The 17,048-nt window shown below is 31.9% G+C and overlaps 2 protein-coding genes across 3 annotated transcripts; one reads left to right on the top strand and one right to left on the bottom strand.

The window, feature by feature from the left end:
- Positions 1–1,460: 1,460 nt before the first annotated feature.
- On the bottom strand, positions 1,461–5,152 carry LOC105175450 (ferrochelatase 1). Of its 2 annotated transcripts, XM_011098004.3 has the most exons (10): positions 4,823–5,152; positions 4,058–4,358; positions 3,833–3,976; positions 3,636–3,737; positions 3,205–3,308; positions 2,969–3,095; positions 2,704–2,856; positions 2,292–2,392; positions 1,912–2,194; positions 1,461–1,701 (listed from the first exon to the last, which is right to left on the bottom strand). In XM_011098004.3, exons 1-10 carry the CDS (start codon positions 4,882–4,884, stop codon positions 1,696–1,698), a joined length of 1,383 nt encoding a protein of 460 aa, XP_011096306.1. In that variant the 5' UTR covers positions 4,885–5,152; the 3' UTR covers positions 1,461–1,695. The 2 variants fall into 2 exon arrangements, with proteins under 2 accessions (XP_011096306.1, XP_011096228.1); XM_011097926.3 differs by having other exon boundaries at positions 1,461–2,194.
- Positions 5,153–10,812: 5,660 nt separating this feature from the next.
- GAMMA-VPE (gamma vacuolar processing enzyme) lies at positions 10,813–15,394 on the top strand. Its single transcript, XM_011097823.3, has 9 exons — positions 10,813–11,097; positions 12,048–12,212; positions 12,288–12,444; positions 13,130–13,215; positions 13,314–13,513; positions 13,824–13,872; positions 14,091–14,303; positions 14,705–14,911; positions 14,999–15,394. The coding sequence occupies exons 1-9, from the start codon at positions 10,882–10,884 to the stop codon at positions 15,179–15,181; spliced, it is 1,476 nt and encodes a 491-aa protein (XP_011096125.1). The 5' UTR covers positions 10,813–10,881; the 3' UTR covers positions 15,182–15,394.
- Positions 15,395–17,048: the final 1,654 nt, after the last annotated feature.

Here is a 17,048-nt window from a genome sequence, read left to right as displayed (position 1 = left end):
TTGTGAGATAAAATATTGATGATGATAGCTTATGTGGTGTGTAAAATGTGTTAAAAGAAATGTACTAATTATAACATATTTAAGAGTTAATTATATTTAAGCTCTTTTTGAAAATGCAAAAAATTATACGTCCCTTTAAAAAAGCTTAAAGTTATACTTGTACTCTACTGGAAAATTCACTGTTAGATAATATATTTTTTTTTTTTTTGCTTGCGGTTTCAAATGAAAATGTAGACATACGTAAAAATATTATATAATTTCTTAATTTTATTCTCATATAATATTTATATGTGTTTATAAAGAGAAAATATAATAATAACAACCGCATTCTATCTATCTATATTATAGAGTCAAATATATTCTACACCTCTAAAGTATACCACCCTAAACTAAATAAACCTTCACATGCCCCGTCTCTTTGTTATAATCTTTTAAATTAAATAAAAATTAATAAAATTATCCTTGAATGTTAATGATGTAATATATTCACTTTAATGCCATATATAATAAAATATATTAATCAGTTTGACTTAAAATATTATGAAAGTATGATGTTTATGAATTAAATTAGATTAGTATAAATCAATCCAGTACAAATAATTATTTTAGATTTGAGTGGATAAATAGTCGTATTGATTTAGCACAAGTTTGTAAATTCAATAATTTTAAAATAATGAATAGAAATACATTTTCAATATTAAAAAATTTCTCATACTGATATTCGTACTTACAGGTGTTTTCAATACATTCCCAAACAAATTGTTTCAATAGATATGTATTCGAGTCTGGATTTAATGTAGAAAAATTAGGTACGAGTCTGGTTACTAACTATTACAATAGTTTGAATCTAGGTATCGCCCACCAATTGATAAACATAACTCGTTGGATCTAGAACTAGGTTAAGGGATTAAATAAAATTACTATTTGAAAAGAAAAAACAATTATTTTATCAACCTTCACATTATCTCATTTGATATTTGGACATCAAAATGATAGATTCAATAGTCACTTACAATATTTTTATTGTTTAAATTACATCTAGCACATCTAATTCACAAACATAAGTTTATAAATTATCTACTAATTCAACAGTAATTTATTAACATCTTAAAGGTTATAAAATGTATTGAATCCTACATTATATTTATCTCATTATGAATACAGAAGAGAAATATTAAATGAAGAGCGTGATCAAATATTTATTCAATTTTTTTTTTAATGCCATTATTTTTGATCTAAATACTAATAAAAGAGAGTTAAGTATAAATCAAAAATTTTAAAAGGAATCCACGTTTAATTAATCCTAGATCCATGTCCCTTTTTCTTTTTTTTTGGTAGTGAAGGGTGTTTACAGATATATATATATATATATATATATATATGTTTATTGAGATGAGATATATTTTCCTACAAACAAACAAACAAAATGACTAATCCGCTGACATGAGATGAGATGGAAATAATCAGACAAGCAAGCACAATAGCACTTCCTTAATTCATTATGTTCATACTCCTGAGGGAGAACTAATGTCAAAAATTACAGTCAGGAACTGCATGCCCAGAAGGTGCTGCCGATTTCTACCTGCAGTTTTGTGTGACATCTAAAGCTAATTCCAGCGCCAAAAGGGATTGTGCTATGAGCCAAGTACAATAATTTGAACACTGCATCTGCTTGCTTCATCTATATCTGCTCCATTATACCTTTATCAAAATTCAAACTATGTTATCCGACTGCCGGATATACCGTATCTCTTAAACCCCACAAAAGAAAAAATACTCTCAAAATGTTTCACTGCAGACAAACGAGGGGCGCTGCCATTGTGAGCTATCTCCTTTTGTGGAAAGCACAAACAGCCTAGTCCTACAGTTTCTTGCCTTCTATGGAATGTAATTCCTGAACGCTAATATTACCTTTGGTGATAGAAGCAAAATGAATGCCAGGATTGAACCGAACAGCATTTTAATAGCATAGCCAACAATGTCGTTTTCAGCTTCTTCAGTGGTGGTGTTAGAGGTTGATATTGCCATAGCCGAAGGCAATGCTTCAATCACTGCATCCGCCAGATCAGTGATGAATGACGGTGTACAGTTTAGAGCCGGGACACGACCCCAGTTGACAATGCCTGATTCCAGGGCTAATTCTTTATACTCCATGTCGATTTCTTCGAGAGTTTCTATGTGCTCGCTTACAAAGCTGAAAATTGAAGTCATTGTCATGTATGATTTATTAGATATGCAATGTGGGAAATCTCTTCAAAACAAACTTCAATGATGCATTGATGCAGTAATACCTCACTGGGACAGCCAGCAGAGACTTTACACCCTGCTGGCCAAGCTCAACAAGAACTTCATCGGTGTATGGCTTCAACCACTCCACAGGTCCGACACGGCTCTGGCATGAAATTACAAAATTAAATTAGAACAATTACCATAATCGATCTATGTTTTCATTTTCTTTGTCTGCCAGCAGCAAACAAGATCTTCTTAGCTCCCTAACCTTAGAAAGCTTCTGCTAATAATGTACAAGACGGACGGAATGCTGGACCAAAATCAGTTTATCATTTTCTGAAGTTATTTTAGTTTCCAAAAGAGATCTTTAATCCAGAGCAAGAAGGTTAATAACATGATTTGGTTTGAACGTCATAATGTGCCACACACAAAGAAATAGATCTAAAAGAATTAACGCTTATAACTAGAACCAACCTGGAAAGCCAAAGTATGATCATTGTTAATTCCTCTAGATTTCAGTTCTTGCATTATTAAGAAAATACATTCTTCCATCTGATCTTTATACGGATCACCCGCGTCCTCAACATAACTGACTGGAACTCCATGGGCGCTGAAGAATATCATGGCCTACAACAACAAAAAAGAGGAGGAGCGTGACCTTTCCAGTAACAATCATTAAAGTTCAATTAATGTTTAATGCTTTCCGTATCGAACTCTTCAGAGCAGGAATGTGACTCACCTCTTCTGGGTCTGGGAAAACCTGCAACTCCTTTTCGATTAAGTCGGCCATCGACTTGATATAACCTTCCCGCTGATACCAAGATTGTATAATAGCAACAGGTAATCTGGACAAATACGTATCGTCCCTGAGAAGATATGACAATTTATTTAGTAATAAATAAAGCTGGTCATGCCATCACACAGGACTTGTAATGCATTGTAATTGATGAGGAACAGATTGCAAAGGGGTATTACCTAAACATGTCTCGAAGAACACGGAGGCTCGATCCAGTTGTTGAGATAGAATATTGAGGGTAAAGTGGCAATACTACAAGTCTTGTAATCCTATCTCTCTTAATCTACCACAAAAGAAGGATAAGCAATGAGACGGTTTGGGCTCAATTAGATGATAAAGCAAGAAAGACATTCTGCACAAAATTTCAAGCGGTAATACAACATTTGATAATTTACCAGCAAAAGGGAAAATGGTTTAAGTTCAGTAAAACAACCAGCAGTAAGGAGTTCCCAAATTCCTTAACAATAGATGATTAAGTTGATTTCACAGGAAGTCCATCGAACAACGAAATATTTTGCACAGCAGAAAGATGTACATAATAGAGCATGAATTACACAATTCTTCAATTACCATCTGATAAAGCCAAGTCATATTTCTTCTAATTACCTACCTGATGAACCGCTTCCTCAGTGAATGGGTGCCAGTACCGCATTGCAACATAGACATTTGCAGGAACTTCCTTAGTTTCTAGAGCCAACTTTATTGCATTTGCCTACAAGAAAGAAATCAAATGATTTAATCCCAATGAGGAAAACAGAAAATATTAATGGAAAAAGAAAAACACTGCTCTCCCATGATCAATAATACCTGCTCGTCTGTTATTTTACGTAAAGGTGAACCACCTCCAATGGCAGCATAGCCTTCTTTACTTTTAGGAGCTCGCAAAACTGATATCAGCTGTGCCAAAGGACGCTGAAGGAACCGGAACAACCTGGGAAGACGAATAATATCCTGTAGCATAACAATTTACCAGTGTCAAGAAGCAGCAACATCAAAGTAAACAGGCATATGCATTTTTGACATAGTACATACAGGATCAGCAAACAAATTGAACAAGAACGGTTGAACATCATGTAGAGTCTCCGGCCCTCCAAGATTCAAAAGCATCACTCCTATTTTTTCCTCTGTTGCGTGGGAATATGACTCAAACACATCACTAGGATAAGTGCACACTCCAGTCGAGCAAAACGTTCTCCCATCCAAGTCCTTCTGCACTGGACGGCTGAGACACAGTCCTCTAGCAACACTACTCCTTTTGTCATTTGAAGTAGAATTAGCGGAAACTTTGGATGTATTAAAGAAAATCGACATCGATTTAGCCCGAGGGCATGACCTGCAAATGCATGAAGCGATGAAACTTATTTCACTCTTTTGATATCCAACATCATTCCCACTCTATCAAAATCATGTTTATGCACACACATACCACATATGAGTGAAGGCTTATTTTTTAAGCTATATTGGACTCTACCTTCACTTCAAAATCCAAAATTTCCTACTTCGAACTATACAACGATAATTCATAAAGGTAGATTTTCAACAACACTTGTATAGAATTTCCACAAAATGCAAATATGATAAGTCAAACAATTGATCCAGCAACATTACACACGCGAAACAAAAAGCCAAGAAAGGAACCACCCGTTGATCCAGTTGTAAATTCATACGAAAGAAAAGAAAACCCGTTCCAAGATAACAATAAGGCGTATTGTTTTTGGAAAAGCTCGTATAGCAAAAATCAACAGAAATAACAACACAATCACATCTAAAAACGCGAAGGATCAAGAAACGGCTTACGATGTCGAATTCGGATTGAAATTCATGTGCGGAAGAATCCTAGAGCTCGTCGCCGCCTCCATCTTCTAGAGTTTTCAACAACTCCCACCAAAAAATCTAACTTTATAACACAAAAGCGGAACGCGATCCTTGTGCTTTAAGATGAAGCTTCTGAAGAATTTTGAGAATTTTCTCTTCAATAACAGTTCCAATATTTGCGTGGGGTTTGGCAAGATTCTTGAAATAATATAAAGAGTTAGGTCAAAAGGGTGGACGTGTTCAACACTCCAAGATCAGCAATGGAGGCTTGTACATTTCTTGTAACTGCTCCTTCTTACACCCAAAACCCACCTAATTCCAAGTACTGACACTAATTATTACTGGATAATTCTCCAATTATTAACTAATTGAAGGACTTAAGAGCAATATATTCATTCTATACATGATAGTTAAAAATAATATTTTAATATTAAGTCGGTTACGACATACAATTTTACATGAAATAAATAAATGTATTTGAAAAAATTAAATTGTAAGTATAAATTTTTACATGAATCATAATCTGAAAATATCACCCACCCAAAAAATTATCATATCCTCAATCATTTAACTATTTAATTACGATAAATTACAATATTCTCTTTTGAAATTTCTCATAATTTTAAATATTTTTTATTATATAAAAAATTACAAATTCTTCCGATAATAAGCCCATGTGTAGACTTTCGTTCAGTTTTATGATGAACTGTTCAAAATATTCTTTTAAATTATAAATTATAATTTTATATATCCTTTAAATATTTATAACATATTTTATGAATTAATATTCCAAATGAGTTATTTACTTCAACCACCCTCATTTTTTTATATATATTTTTGAAAAAAATAAGGAAGGGTGGAATAATAATTTTTACCCCACTATTTAAAACTTTTATAATTATTTTTTATCTGAGGGGAGTATTTATGATTATGTCCAAACTTAAAAATATAGTAATTTGCCCATTTAAATTATTTTTCTCACATTTATAATAATATTTGCAACAATTTGTATATTATTTTCTTTTTCAATCAAATTGGATAACCCCATTTTTTAACTATATTGAAGTTTAAATTACTATGAACTCTTTTAAAATTTGTTATAATTATAATTATTTTTTTATTATTTAAAAAATTATAATTATTATTTGAATTAATGATTATTCAATAAATACTTCTCAGTAACAACCCATTCTAGGGGCATTTGTTAACTATCTTTAATTCTAGGTGATATTTATAATTTTTTTAAATAAAAAGAAGATATTTTTTTATCGGTAAATGTAATTTTCATAAATAGAAAAAGATATAGTACAACAATCATGAATCAAGTAGTGTTTCTTTCAACCGGCAAAAGGATACGCCACAATCTATAAAGTGCATGTGTACTAACAGAGCTAGCTAAGGTAATACCAATTATACGCTGTCTAACATTCTTCACAATTAAACTAGCTACAATATTCGGATTCCGCTTAGTATGCTCGAATCGCCTAAAATTTCTCTCTCTCCATATATGATGGATACGCCCAGTAATGCGCGATATTTAAAATTTACCAAATATGAGAAGAGCCCATTGTAATTTATAAAAAAAAAAATTATGAGAGAACATGTGGAGTTATTTATTAAAATAATATTAAAAAAATAAGTTTTGCAACCTAACAACACCCACAAAAAACTTGAAATTTGAATTGAGGCACCTAGATTTCCTCTATATACGTCCCCACTCTACACGCCTCAGCGCCCTACCTAATACCCTATACTATACTCCTCTCTCACCACATTCTATGCCTACATCAATGGACAACTAGAAAGTGGAGGGAGAAACATTTTGATACTACTATTAATCAAGCTTTGTTTGCGTCATTAGTTTATGATCACTTATGATGTGAGAGAAACACGAGCATAGTGTTTGAATTTGTAGTTTGAGTGTTTTGAAGATAGAGAGAGAAAAATAAAGATAAATAAGTGTGTGTTGAAAATAGATAGATATATTTGGATTTGTATTTTAAGGTAATTTAAAATATTTTAAAATAAGTAGTGTAGGTTTGATGTTTGGATTTGAGAGACAAAAATCATTGTTTATTGTCAAATCATATCTCTTTTATATTATATATATAGAAAGTTGAAAAATAAAAAAACACACAGATAAGGTGTAAAAACATAAAAACAAACATTTTTCAGCACATGCAAAGCAGCCCTGAAGGCATTGCTCGAACTAGTGACTGAACAGATTCATATTAAATTATTAGCTCATGATAGGCCGGATTCTACACAAGTTTTGACAGTATATAGAATATTAGAGGAAAGTATGGGTGGCGAACATGTGATACTATATATAGCTATTGTACATATATTTTCTTTGTAATGAAATTTACCTTTACTGAAAAAAATAATAAAGTTGAGCATCAGCAAGAGCAGGAAAGACGTTGGTTAATATTTTCTTTGTGGGCTGAAGCTAGATTTGGATTTCTTACTGGGTATAGTCCAGTTAATGGATTTGGGCTTCTAGTCCACCTCCTTCCCTTTGCTTCCTCCTATACTACTTTCTTCCTGCATTCCCACCAGCATTATTGTTAAAAAGGTCAGCAAATACCACTCGTACCCGCATTGCTGGCGCGTGTGATGCAGTTACGTCTATTTTTCACATAAGAAGGTTTTTGGGTGAATAGCAATTTATTCTCTTGTAATATTATAAATGAGCAAATTATTTTTTTAAATAACAATTTATCCTTCATTATTTTTTTAAAATAAAATAATTTACTCATTTCCAATATCATAAGGGATTGTTTGCATTTTTTTTCAAGATTCTTTTATAAAATTTTCAATAACACCTCGGATATTTTGTCTATTTCTATAACACAAATAGCTTTTTAGTTAATTTCCACAACACCAGGGGAGATTTATGTATTTTTATGTCTTTATCACAACACCAAGATCATCCTCCCATTGCTTCATGTCTTTATCACCATTATTACATATTTTAACTTATCTCATGCATCAATCACATACTAGATTAGGTATCTTGGGATTCCTTCCATTCATCCCTCATCCCTCTTGTGGAAGTAGCACTTTTGTCGCCGGCTACACTTTTAATCCTATTTGTTATGGGATTAGTATTTTTAATTCTGTAATTTATAAAAATTTGTATTTTTTATTATAATTTATTTTTTAATCTATAATTTAACGGCGTAAGCTATATGGCTGACTCGTGATTGTTAAGTATTAATTTTTGTAATTTACAGACTAAAAGTGCTAATTCCGTAATGAATAGGACCAAAAGTGAAGCGGGCCTAATTTATGGAACAAAAAATGATCACTATGTTTGTTTTCATTTCCAACTTATTTCCGAGACAAGTCAAAACATACCCAATATTTGCCATCCTAAAAAACACCTTATTTAGGTGTTTTTAACTGTTTTAGCATAAAAATATACATATATATATATACACATATATACATAAATATATATAAAAAATACATGATTTGACAATGAATAGTAATTTTTTTGTCTCCCAAAATACAACATTAAACATATAATACTTATTTTAAATTATCTCCAAAGACATGATTTGACAATGAATAGTAATTTTTGTCTCCCAAAACACAACAATAAATATATAATACTTATTTTAAATTATCTCCAAAAACAAATCCAAACATACATACTATCTCTAACACACACTTGTTTATCTTTGTTTTTCTCTCTCTATTTTCACAAAATACAACAAAACACTCAGAAAACGAATCCAAACATTATGGATATTTTCCCCATTCACTCTGATATCCATTCACGTATTAAGATCTATAATCTAGAGATTCTCCAAAAAAATATTCGATATAGTATTAGATAAATATATGATTCGAACACGTGTTGAGCATGATATCTGGGTATTTAAAAATATAAAATAAAAATAATTTTTTTATGTATAATTTTTTAACTATGTATTTTGGTTAAAACTCGCTTATTTTATATAAATTTATAATGATTATTTTATGATGATGTATTGTTCAGTAATATTTTTATTTTTGAAAATTATATAATTATTGTTTTTGTCAAAAAAAAAAAAAAAAAAAACTCAATATCAAAAAAAAGAAAAAGGTATAGCTGGTTATTTTGTCCATTAGCTAAGATTTTTGTGAAGTCCCTTTAGCCAACAATTCATCCAACGCCCATTTGACCTTATCATATCACTACTTTATATATATATATATATATATAGCCATCACAATAAATCATCGCGCATTTAATAAATAATTTTTTATATTTTTAAAATATATTATATATAAATTATTATATCATATAAATAAATAAAATAAACTTATCAGTTAATTTAAAACTTAAAAAATTGAATAAGTTAGTTATCTTATCAATTGAAGGGTATTTTTGGATTCATAAAAAATGGTGTAACGGTGTAAAAAATCACCACTTTATATCTAAAACACATTTCTTATGACAGTACGTCATTCCTCCGTGCATATAATAAATTTTATTTTATATTTTAAAATATATTATAAATAATAATATAACATACAAATTAATGAATCACAATTCAAAAAGAAAAAAAAAATGGGTGACCACTGTGCCATAGGGTACAATTATCGTATATAAAAATTGATGCAGTGGTGTTATGAATAGCTGTTTATAAGTGTAAAAAGTCTTATTTTTTTATATATATGAATTACAATCACGGATCAATGCATGCACTTGTTAAAATTGGTTATGATATAGAACCAAACATGGCACAAATTTTATCCTGTAGGATAAAAAATGCTATAATTTTTTTATCTAATAAGACAAAATATAATTTATAGACTTAAAAAATAATAGTCTCTGTCTGTCGTGTAGGGCTAAAAGTACATATTTTGCGTGGCATATGTGTTGAATCTTTTGTTATTGATGTAGGACAAGCCAATTTGCATTATTCTGTTGTCATGTGATGTGAAATGATACAATTAACAATCGATTGCAAGATACCATTTATATTCTAAAATTGACTTTATCGACCCATAATCTAACACGTCATGTTTGTAAAAATATATATAAATCAATAAGCAAAAATTACAATTTCATATATAAAATAAATGTATCTTTAAACAATTTATTCCCTCAATTATTTTCTATTTCATGTATTTTTAAAATTACTTCAGTTTATAAGTTTTTATCAGTTATTCATTTATTGTTTTTAAAAATATTAAAAACATATATTAAGTGTGTTTCAATCGATTATTTTATTTAAATTGCTACTAAAATGACAGGTATTTATAAGGGATAATTACAACCTGTCTATTAAATAAGTCAATTCATTCGTCAAAATTCATTAAATTTATTGATATTAAAAAAATAAATAATAATTGATATTTACATTCGGTTGACTAATTACTGAATTACTGCAAGTCAAATAATTTTTTTCTGACTAAACTACCCTTAAACAGTAAAGATATACGTCCTCACATGCATTAACATTTGAAAATGTATGAGAATAATTTAGTCATAAAAATTTTATTTGACGTAATAAATCAATAATAAGACAATTAAAGGTATATATAGATTTTTTTTTTTGTTAATATAAATAAATTCAATGAATTTTGACATGGGAGAGTATATAATTATCCCAATTTATAATTAATGCGTAGAGAAGATATTTCCATACTCCAACCAATCATCGAATGCCTTGTTTGGCCCACTATCCAATAGTCAAGGCAAAGCCCTATCAGATTGCAATTGGAAAAGCAAACGAAACTATCAGCCAATCAGGGGACCCCGCCCTGCATCCGGATCCGGGTCGAGGCACAACAGGTGACCCGGACCTCTTCGACCAGTTGTACATTCTTCAGTTTCTGCTGCACCTGTATTGTACAATAATTAGGCCCACTGCAAGAACCGCGTGAATGAGTACAGCAGAGAAAGCCACTCTAAATCAGGGGCTTTGCGTAAAAGTCACTATTTCCTTCCCTCTCTGTCTATATATATCATCGACAAAATTCGTGCCTAACCAGTCAATTATTTCCAACATTTGACAACAAGGTTTCCTCGCCGGAGACGAGAGATGACGATTCGCTACGCCGCTGGTGCGCTATTACTCCTCACACTCGCGTTGCTGAACGTTGCCGATGGCCGGGATTTCATCAAGCTTCCTTCCGATGCTCGCCGATTCTTCGGTGGCCCGGAGGAGGACAACGGCGGAGATGATGATGATTCCGTGGGTACGAGATGGGCTATCCTGATAGCTGGATCAAATGGTTACTGGAATTACCGACACCAGGTTATCACGATGACTAAATTGTCCAAGTTTTGTTGTCCGAAACTATCAACTCTTTCAAATTTTTATTTATATCTTTTATCACGTTCATAGCATCATTTGTAAAGTTCCGAGCTCTGTTTCTGTTTTGATTTAACCTAAAATATCTGATTTTTGTGATTTCGACTGGTTTTACTTCTTGCTTTCACTTTTAAAAGCTGTGTTTCGATTCACACACTTGCTAGTATATTACAGGAGCAGTATTCATCAAAGTAAAAATACAGCAGTTAATCAATTTCGTGATGTCTAAGTTTTCTAATATAATAAACGTTGTCTTTGGTGTGTTCTTATCATTATTGGGTTAGGTGGGCCACTCCAAATTTACATAGTGATAAACTTTAATTTTTTATGTCCCTATATCTGTTTGACAAATTGAAGAAGTGGGCCAAGCTGATCATGAAAGTTTTAATTGCTTTTTCTTGACAGAATGATGCTTTCACAATTTCTTGAAGACTTCTGTATTCTCAAAACCATCTTCATTTGTTTGTCCTTGATTCTTTTATCCTTTCTTTATTTTTTTGGCCCGTTATATGGAAGGACTAGATTTGTTCTGTCTTTAAGCATGAATGATGAATATTGGATTGAAAATTTGGATGATTGGGCATATGAAGTGTTGTTTGTGCTCTGCTGAACAGAAAGAAGGAAGAAAATGTTGTAAAAGATAGTTACCGTGTCTAACATACGTCTTCATGGTTTTATACTTGGTCTTTGAGAGCTGGTTTTGATGTTGTGATCCCACTGACTATACTACTAATTATGTGTTATCATTTAGTATCTTAAGCTAGTTTGCAGTACCTGCAGTTCATAGAATAAAAAGGGTTCAAATATGAGAAATTGAGAATTATATAAATTTTCATTTTTCTGGTTTCCCTCCTATCACTAATACTGATATCGTGGTCTTACTGTTGTAATAGGCTGATGTATGCCATGCATATCAAATCCTGAAAAGAGGTGGTCTCAAAGATGAAAACATTGTTGTTTTTATGTACGATGACATTGCTTACAATGAAGAAAATCCGAGGCCTGGAGTCATCATTAACAATCCTCATGGCGAGGATGTCTATAAGGGAGTTCCAAAGGTTCTCTCGCGAGTACCTTTGTCAGTTTAGTTGAAACTACTTTTCATTTTTGCTTGCTGATATTTCGTGAAACAGGATTATGTTGGAGATGATGTTACTGTCAACAACTTTTTTGCCGTACTTCTTGGGAACAAAACTGCGGTTAGAGGAGGTAGCGGAAAGGTTGTCGACAGTGGTCCAAGTGATCATATATTCATATACTACACTGATCATGGTGGTCCTGGGGTGCTTGGTTAGTAACTTCCTTGCGTTAAACTCTATGTGTACGCATATGTTACTTAAATTCATTATTTTCAACATTCTGAACATGATACGTTATGATGTGTAAGAAGGAAAATGCTATCTTATATTCAATTTTTAAGATCATGTGTAATTTGGATTATGTTGCTTCCCCTTGTTTTTTCATTTTGTGCTCGACATTTATGCATTTCTCATCCTCATCTTTGAAGATGATGTATTCTTCTGCAATGTTTTGGCTAATTGGCAGCCTCTAGCATGCTAGATTATAAGATTTCTGATTATCGTATTCCTTTATCTGTTCAATGGATGAATTCATAAATTCAATAAAGTCCCTGTTGTTTGAACAGCGGAGAACTTGGTGTGCTTACGAGCATCCTTGGCATTGTATTGTTATTATTTGATAATTTCATGTGGATTCATTGTTTAGATATCACAGCTATACATGTGCACCAAATACCTTGGGTACATGGTTTTTGTTTGGTACTGATGGAACTCCTTTTTGTTCTTCTAGTTGGTGCTAGAATTTCATATCGTCATTGTTATAATTTGATGATTTTCATGTGCAAGAATACTAATTCGACAGTGTTCCCGACAACCAGTAACTTGATTTTAATGTTTCTTGCTCTTGAGGTTATCTACACTTTGCTGCTTATTTATTATGTTATCAACATGTCCAGGTATGCCTACTAGTCCATACATATATGCGGATGATCTGATCAATGTTTTGAAGAAGAAACATGCTTCTGGGACATACAAGAGTTTGGTAAATCAATTGTTGCCTATTATTTTTTTGAGTGAAATTATTTATGTGCCAAATATATCTTAGTTATGTGCAAGCCTACTGATCTTTAGTATTTGTAGGTATTTTACCTTGAAGCTTGTGAATCTGGAAGTATATTTGAAGGTCTTCTTCCTGAAGGCTTGAATATATATGCAACCACTGCATCAAATGCGGAAGAGAGTAGTTGGGGAACCTACTGCCCGGGAGATTATCCAAGTCCTCCCCCTGAATATGAAACCTGTTTGGGTGACCTGTATAGTGTCGCCTGGATGGAGGACAGGTATGCATTAGTTTTCACTTTGATCGGCAATTGTTTCCTACTTGGAACTTCAAGTTGGTCAAATTTGCTCGAACTTAAGCAAATCTTTCTTGCATATTTGCCAAAATGACTGCTTGTTGCAGTTTGTCGAATTATAAACCTAAAGACTAATTTCTCTGAGCAGACTTAGTTCTATCTTTAGTTGTGCCTTTTGAAAGAAAAGGCAATGTTAAAATGCTGGCCATGTAATTTAAGGCGGTTGTTAATCTAGTTCCGATTGAAACACCCCCGTTCTCTCTCTTGCTAATTAATATTATGTCTTCATGAACAGTGACATACACAATCTTCGGACTGAATCTTTGAGGCAACAATATCAGTTGGTAAGATCTTGTTAAAACACATGTATTACGTTGATCAGTCCGTTAGAGCCAGGTCCTTGGCTTGAAATTTCAACAGAATGTAGCTATTGCTTGCTTTCCACATATGATGTTTTATGATGATGCGGACATGTGGATATAGTGTTCGTAGAATAAATCCTAACATTTCCACATTTTCCAGATACTTATTTTAGCACTAAATATTATGTCGGAAATTGCAGGTCAAGACGAGAACTGCTAATGAAAATTCTTATTATGGTTCTCATGTCATGCAATATGGTGATCTAAAGCTAAGTGTCGATCATCTTTTCTCGTATATGGGTACAAATCCTGCGAACGACAACTTCACTTTTGTGGACGGAAACTCATTGCGGCTGTCTTCTTCAAGAGCTGTTAACCAGCGGGATGCTGATCTCGTGCATTTTTGGGATAAGGTATGTGGAACTTTTACTTCTTAATAACTAGTGTTGTGCGTTAATCACTATTTGATAATTGTATTCCTATGACTGTGTTGTGGAAGTAGTTTTAAATTGTAGTAAATAAGCATTAAGCAGCGACAATTTAAAGTGCACGTTGCATTTCAAATAAAGCGCCGGGTGAAGAACGTTGAATTATGTTGATTGATATATATTAGTAAAACAGTTTTGATGTTAAGAACATGTAACGTCTCAGAGGGAGATTGAACAATTTGATTGAGGCAAAAATAATGACATTATTCTAGCAATAATTGAATCCAAGATATATTATTATGTCTACTCATACCCGCTTGAATATTTAACAACTATATTCTCGAGAAATCATTGTTTGATTTTCACTTCATGGTCTGATCTGGCAGTTCCGCAAGGCTCCTGAAGGCTCTGCTAGGAAAGTCGAAGCTCAAAAGCAGCTTGCTGAAGCTATGGCACACAGATCGCACATTGACAACAGCATTCAGCTCATTGGGAAACTTCTTTTTGGAATTGAGAAGGGTCCTCAAGTGCTGAATACGGTTCGGCCTGCTGGAGAGCCTCTTGTTGATGACTGGAATTGCCTTAAACTTTTGGTAAGGCATCAGAATTCATCTCCTACATATTGATAATAATATTTTTTGTGAGTGCTTAAAAACCCGACATTTATCTCTCCTATGCAGGTACGTACATTTGAGACTCATTGTGGATCCCTATCCCAGTACGGAATGAAACACATGCGTTCTATTGCCAATATCTGCAATGCTGGTGTGAATAAAGAACAAATGGGTGAGGTATCTGCCCAAGCGTGCACCAACGTCCCCTCTAATTCTTGGAGCTCTCTCCACAGAGGCTATAGTGCTTGATTGTTGCAACCAGAATCTAAAACATCAGAGAGTGGGATTCTCTCTCTATATATCTTGGCTTTGTGTGTAATTATGTATATATCACTATAACGACAAATTCCATCGTAAATCAATTGCTTGCATGTATATACACAGCTCAGAAGCATAGCTCTATCTCTATGGAACATGTAAAACTTCTAGGATTGGTTTTATGATTATCATTGTTGATGTTAAGTGGCTGAATATTTACTAGTCGTCACATTCATTATATATATATATATATGTTTTTGTTTTTCATTCATTATTATATTTAATGGTAGCAATTATTTGAAACTTCACAACTCAGACAATTAAAATATTAATAAAATAAACACAACTTTTTTAACAAAGGCCTAAATGCGACTTTAATTTACTACATTAAATCCTTTAAAACTATCTTAAATTCTATATAATACAATCATTAATTTAACAGATTTTGTACAAATGCTATAAAGATATAATTTGACATTTTGCGTTTATTTTTGCCTCTTTAAAGTATATATATATATAAACATTTTCATCAAATTTTGATAGTTAATTAATTTTCAAAAAAGTTGGATAGTGCTTGAAGAAAAATTATTTTTAAAATAAATTTAATTGATTTAAGACTATTTTGTCCCTATATGTTAAAGAAAATATTATTTTTTACTTATTATTTCACTTGTTATTTTTTACTAATAATTATCTTTTCACAAAAAATTATAAATTTTATTTCAATTAGTATTTTATCAGGATTTTTTTTTTTTTGGTCTTATCTTCGACGTGCACTTTTCCCAATCAAGTGAGTCATGGATCAAAAGAGTTCTCGTCAGTGACACAAAAGACTTCTTCGTACAACCCAAGCTGTGGAGAACAAGAAGTAAGTTCGATTCCTGTGGCTTGAGATACACAGACTACGGTCGTGGAGCAAGCAGGCTGTCTGGAATAGCCTTTCCTGCTCCACCTACTAATGTAGTGAATCTCGATAATCTTCCTTACCAATGAATTCGGATCATGAATTTTTCGTGATCTCATTCGAGAATTTCGCAAAGAAGAGGGGCTTAGGCGACCCACTAAAAATATTAAAAAATATATTTAATTTAATAATGCTCCACTAAGTACTATAATTGTTCATTCATACACAATAATTAAACTTACATAATGCAATAAATAATTATTTTTTAAATAATAATGTGTGAACAAAATAATATAATTAGATGATATAACACATAAATATAAAAACTTAAAATATTAAATATATAAAAACATAAATTTAATTATTGTTAAAATTTAAATTATTTAAAAACTCCGTATCAACTTACATATACATTTTTAAAATAAATTAAAAACGGTAAAGTTGAATTAAAATTATTATAATAACGATAAAATAGTCAAAATAAATTTGGATTTATTTACCAAAAAGCTAAAGCAACTAAAGCACTCCCTAAGATGCTTTTAACTTTTGGTTTAAAAGCGTTTTTTTGAGCCATTTCAGAAGCAGAAGCTGGCATCCCAAACACTTCAAAAGAACTTTTAGGCCCGAAGCTAAAAAGTGCTTTTTTGAAGCGTGCAAAAACACTCGCTAAATTGATAATTTAGATGCTATTCCAATAACAAATTATTGGATTAAATTCATTTTACACTTCTAAAGTATGCTAATCTCATCAATTATCCTACTAAACTAAAGAAATCTTCACTTAGCCCCTGTCTTTTTTATAATTCTTTAAATTAAAAAAAAGGCTAATATATATATATACAAATTTTCATAAGAATTAATCTCATGATCTTACTATCACGAATAATTAATTTTATGCCGAGTTAATTGAACATGAATGTCATCTCGTCTCTTACAATATGTATATTGTTGTAC

This window comes from Sesamum indicum, linkage group LG1, assembly GCF_026168435.1.
Source record: "Sesamum indicum cultivar Baizhima isolate 11 linkage group LG1, ASM2616843v1, whole genome shotgun sequence".
Classification (NCBI taxonomy): domain Eukaryota; kingdom Viridiplantae; phylum Streptophyta; class Magnoliopsida; order Lamiales; family Pedaliaceae; genus Sesamum; species Sesamum indicum.
The sequence above is the reverse complement of the archived record's forward strand: the minus strand, read 5'-3'. Positions and strand labels throughout refer to the sequence as shown.

Excerpts from the sequence above, each read along its gene's own strand:
- LOC105175450 (XM_011097926.3), bottom strand. The coding sequence starts at position 4,884 with ATGGAGGCGGCGACGAGCTCTAGGATTCTTCCGCACATGAATTTCAAT. Across the intron at positions 4,359-4,822 it reads TTCAATCCGAATTCGACATC|GTCATGCCCTCGGGCTAAAT; the intron begins GTAAGCCGTTTC and ends ATGCATTTGCAG. Across the intron at positions 3,977-4,057 it reads TCAATTTGTTTGCTGATCCT|GATATTATTCGTCTTCCCAG; the intron begins GTATGTACTATG and ends GTTATGCTACAG.
- GAMMA-VPE (XM_011097823.3), top strand. The coding sequence starts at position 10,882 with ATGACGATTCGCTACGCCGCTGGTGCGCTATTACTCCTCACACTCGCG. Across the intron at positions 12,213-12,287 it reads TCTATAAGGGAGTTCCAAAG|GATTATGTTGGAGATGATGT; the intron begins GTTCTCTCGCGA and ends TTCGTGAAACAG. Across the intron at positions 14,304-14,704 it reads TCGTGCATTTTTGGGATAAG|TTCCGCAAGGCTCCTGAAGG; the intron begins GTATGTGGAACT and ends CTGATCTGGCAG.